The sequence below is a fragment of the Anarrhichthys ocellatus genome, unplaced genomic scaffold (genome assembly GCF_004355925.1).
Source record: "Anarrhichthys ocellatus isolate YVR2014 unplaced genomic scaffold, GSC_Weel_1.0 scaffold145, whole genome shotgun sequence".
Lineage (NCBI taxonomy): Eukaryota > Metazoa > Chordata > Actinopteri > Perciformes > Anarhichadidae > Anarrhichthys > Anarrhichthys ocellatus.
The window spans coordinates 394,448-399,149 of record NW_022280175.1 but is presented as its reverse complement, the minus strand read 5'-3'; the positions used below and the strand labels follow the sequence as shown (position 1 = coordinate 399,149).

Below are 4,702 nucleotides of genomic sequence, written 5' to 3'. Positions count from 1 at the left end.
CAGTGATTCTAGAGAGGAACCCAGACATGTCCGCAGTGATTCTAGAGGAACCCAGACATGTCCACAGTGATTCTAGAGGGGAATCCAGACATGTCCGCAATGATTCTAGAGAGGAACCCAGTGTCACACTGACATTCATCGAGACATAGAGCGGTGATCAGTGCAGTCGCTTTGCTAAATGTGTGTTACTAAAAACGGAGAAAACTACTCAGTGTTTTCTTCAACTTCCTTAACTTTGTGGTCACTAGCAACATGATCGACCTGCATCAGAAACTTGTAGGAGAAAACACAAGCAGCCACTTGTAGTTCTTGTGGTCTCCAGACAGCTGCAGTCGTCCCAGAGTGTAGTTACCTATTTGAAAAATACAACAACAATAGATTTTGATAGTAAGCACCAGTGACAGGGCTACAAGATTCAAAATCTTAAGGCCCTTTTCATTTCAGTGATGTTTGTGTGTGTGTGTGTGTGTTTCTCAGGGTGCATTCTGGGGTCTGATGGCTGGACTGGTGGTGGGACTGATCCGCATGGTGCTAGAGTTCTCCTATGAAACTCCCTCCTGTGGTCAGCCTGACGGTCGCCCTGCCATCCTGGCTGATGTTCACTACCTGTACTTTGCTCTCATCCTATTGGCTCTTACCTGCCTCATCATTGCTGCTGTCAGCTTGGCCACTGCCCCAATACCTAAAGAACATGTAAGGACCACGTCTTACATTGATGGACACAAGTATTCAGCACCCCTGTCTATGCTGTGTGACTCCTCAGAGCTATCTGTGCAGCTCTGTATTAATCTCTTAATCTCTTAACATTCATATTGGACAATTCAATGCCAACGTTCAGCTGGACCAAGACGCAATAAAGAAAATGGAAGGACTGTTACGATGCTTGTTAAAGCACTGCACAAGCAAATGTACGGTGGCCCTGAGAGCTCAAATCAACAAAACACAAGCAAATCAAGAAAACCTCTTCACCAATTTGACATTCGCAGCAAGTAGTACCAGTAGTGCAGTAGTGACATGGTTTCTTGGCTTATTACGTTCTTGAAGTTACCAGCAATGACCGTCATGTGTTTGAGTTTGCTCCCCTGAACACATTGGGGTCCTTTATACTAGTGTCACTGAGCTAATCCACTCCACTGTTTGGCTGTGTTGTGACAGACACAAGGCATTGTGCTTTCTGCAGTCCTTGTCCCTGAATATGGAAAAGTAAATCCTTCACAAAGGTGTGCTTGATATTTCATATGAAGGTACTTGTTTTCAGTGTGAGCAGAGCAGGAATATAGTTCCAGGAACTCATCCTCAAACAGGTGGAGAAGAGTGTAAACCAAAACTGAACCAATGACAGTGTCTACACAGTGGAAAGGGGCTAGTCTGCTCTGTCAATGTGATCCTGTACCACATGTATGTATGAGCTCACCCTCCTCTCTCCTGTCCAGCTGCACAGGCTGACCTGGTGGTCCAGACACAGCCGGGAGCCTCGTATCGACCTCACGGGTCCCCCGATGACCTCTGACCCCAGCCGGGACTCTGAGCGCTTGCCAGAATCCTGTTGGCTGAGAGGAGCTCTGAGGCTCTGTGGTCTGACTGGTCCCAGCTCTGCCTCGGTGGCTCCAGCAGTTGAAAACAGCGAGCTGGACTCGCTGCAGGAGGAGCCGCTGTGGAGGAGAGTCTGCGATGTGAACGGCCTGCTCCTGCTGGCTGTTAACGTGTTTCTGTGGGGATATTTTGCCTAATAACTTGTTATCGGTAAAGTTACATTGATGTACTGGACGGTGGTCAAACCAATCAGCTGCTGTGCTGGATCTGTCTTATATGCACCAACAGACAGTTCATCTCATCAGGAAACACGTATAGTAGTAATGATCATGGAACACATTTAACCAGTCAAGGTCCATAATTGACTTACAAGGACACGTTTTAACACAGTAACAAAAGACAGCTGGGAGAACATGTCCCTCTCCCTGACCCTCAGACCCAGCGGTGGCAACATTTGAGAATTCTGGAAAACAGAAAGAAATTCCCTGCAATTTACAATCCAGAATACTAATCACTTCCAAGATTCATAACATGTTCTTTGTCTCATGAAAAATCCTGCTTTAAAGCCATATTTGTTCATTTGACTCCCACACAATCAGAACAAATGATCGATGGTCTGTCTATCCACACACCACTCAGTACTCATGAAGCTAGACAGCCCTGAGACATCTCAGATACAATATACAGAAACCTAACCACCACACAGCAGGACTGATGGCTTGTTATAAGATTAGAACATGATATTTCATATGCTCTTGTATTCTTGTAATAATTTAAAGTGAGCTTTTATATCATTTGTATAAGTCTGTGTAACTGAAGGTACCATCATCTGTGTGAGAGTGTTTGTGGAGGTCAGACAAGAACATTGATGTCACTTACACTCACTTAACACACTTGCTTGTTAGTGTACTTTACATACATTTTAGTAGAGAAGATTTGTGTACTTTTGTCCTTCTTTTTGTATGACAAACACAAAAATCACAATCACATATAGGAAAGTGCTGCAAGTAGCACAGACGACAACGGGAACTGTTTCTAGGCAACACTAGCATGTATTTTCGTCTTATTAAAGTTCTTGAAGTTACCAGCAACGACCGTCATGTGTTTGTTTGCTAAAGACACACTTCAATGTTGAATAAGCATAGACTAAGAACGTGTGAGTTCCTACCACAGCCCAAAGACATGCAGCTAAGGTTGATTGATGAGTGAGTGTGAGGTGGACTGTGCACCTGCCCATCAGGCCTCTAACATTCATACCCATTCACACACCACAGGAACAGCCTACATTGGGGTTAGTAGTTGTTCTGCCCATGATTCATGAACTAGCAGAGCTGGGGATTGAACCGCTGTTCCTCTGATTGAAGGAGGACCCTGCTCTACCACTGAGTCTTCATGTGTCCGTCCTGTGATAGTTTTTATGACCTGTCAGCTGAGATCGGCTCCAGTCCCACCCTGAACAGGATAAGCGGTTAAAAGTAATGGATGGATGGATTCCAGTTCAAAGAACTGTTCACTAAGTACAAGCCCCGCCCGCATGCAACGCACCTCGAACTCCTCCCACTCTCAGCCAATGAACAGCTACAACTACTTTTTACACGACTTTTGTTTTTACTCTGTTATGGATGCAACTTAAATGTCGCAAAGTACAACACCTGAGATAAAAAGTAAAAATAAAATGCCCTTTAAAAAAACAAAATACCCAAGTGAGTATCCCAGAAAGAAGACAGCTGATCTGTATCTGTAAATAATAAGGTGAATGCACATAAATACAATCGGTCTTTGAAACATAGTGTCTTAAAACAAGTTACGTTTCTATTATAGAAACAAATGCTGTGTTTGGCTGCCAGATCAAATGAATTCAAGCAGTTGATTATTCAGATATTGTATATATGCATGCAGGCACATCTTCACAAACATTAGATTCATACATCATGCTGCGTTACCATTTGTCTCCGATTCATGTTTCCACATATTGCAGTTTGAATGAGAAAGTTGGTTGTAGATGAGAACACTGTAGATTTTTCAGCAGAAGGTGCCGTTACACCATCTACCTCCTTATCCATGTTCTCTACCGACTCCTTTACAACCTTCAGTCATCCTGACAAACTGTGTCCATCGTTGGTAGAACCGGCTGTTCTTGGTCAAAGATATCCATCGTCTGACCACATCCACCATTCTGATCCATGCTCCATTATACATATCAAGAGAGGCAATGAAGCAAATGTTACTTTTCCACTTTTTATTTGATATTGTTCTGTCATTTACATTTCCAGTGATGGAAGTGTTCTCTTTACTCTTCGGTTTGATAGCTTGATGTTTCTGCAGCCTTATCTTCAAACTAGATTAGAAGTTTATAGAACAGGATTGTGATCGATCCGCCGGCTGAATGCACTCGTTACTGAACACAGCTCCTCCTTTGATGTGATTCAGTTGGTTTAGGTCTGCTGCTGCATGAACACTGGATCTGGATCGTCTGCCTACAAGGTGTAACATTTCATCAGCTTATTAGCAGAACTATGTAGATGTTTGACAGATTCTATATGGAATTTATGCAACAATTCATAAACATAACATTATCAGAATGATTGTTGAACTTGACCAGTAGTTCAAAATAATCCGTTTAAAATCTACAAACGGTTGAACCTCAAGTTATACATTGACTCAATGTTACAAATACTCTCAAATAAAGTGCTACTGATCATTTCTTATGTTCGTTCTTTTATGTGAAACTTTTATTGCTGCAGAACAATAAAAAAACCAGTAAACGTAATTTCCTTCCACCGAGAGTGATGTCATGTGAAACGTGTCGTAAGCAGAAGTAAAGTAATGAGACAAACATCACGTTTGTTTTCCAGAATATGGATATGAAGTGTTTATTCTGTCTTCTGTTGACGAAGAAAAAGAACTTTACAAAGTAACAATTCAACACCAGACTCAACTGTTTTTATACGGTCTGTTACCAAAGCCTGCAGAGATCTGACAATGGGGGGGGGGGGCTACGATAGCATGTTAACAGGGTTGGCTCAGTGTGGAGCTTCCTTCTTCAACATGGAATGTTGATGTGGAATGAGCCGATGAAGACGTACAGCGGATCAGAGAACACATGGGACACGCACCTCATCAGGACCGATGTGTCACACAGCCGGGGGGGGGGGGGGGGGGGGGGGGG

General features: G+C 43.2%; 2 protein-coding genes across 3 annotated transcripts in view; one reads left to right on the top strand and one right to left on the bottom strand.

Moving 5' to 3' along the window:
- The window catches only part of LOC116400074 (sodium/glucose cotransporter 4-like), an 18,430-nt gene extending 15,813 nt beyond the window's left edge, over positions 1 to 2,617 (top strand). The window contains exons 5-6 of the mRNA XM_031877720.1: positions 471 to 693; positions 1,434 to 2,617. Coding sequence (XP_031733580.1) covers positions 471 to 693; positions 1,434 to 1,730 — 520 coding nt within the window. The 3' untranslated portion in view covers positions 1,731 to 2,617. The remainder of the gene's footprint in view (positions 1 to 470; positions 694 to 1,433) is intronic.
- A 1,140-nt stretch (positions 2,618 to 3,757) lies between these two features.
- Positions 3,758 to 4,702, bottom strand: part of b4galt6 (UDP-Gal:betaGlcNAc beta 1,4- galactosyltransferase, polypeptide 6) — an 18,120-nt gene continuing 17,175 nt past the window's right edge. The window contains exon 9 of one of the 2 annotated variants that reach the window (XM_031877713.1): positions 3,758 to 4,010. In XM_031877713.1, coding sequence (XP_031733573.1) covers positions 3,929 to 4,010 — 82 coding nt within the window. In that variant the 3' untranslated portion in view covers positions 3,758 to 3,928. The remainder of the gene's footprint in view (positions 4,011 to 4,702) is intronic. The other variant, XR_004213885.1, reaches the window with a different exon arrangement.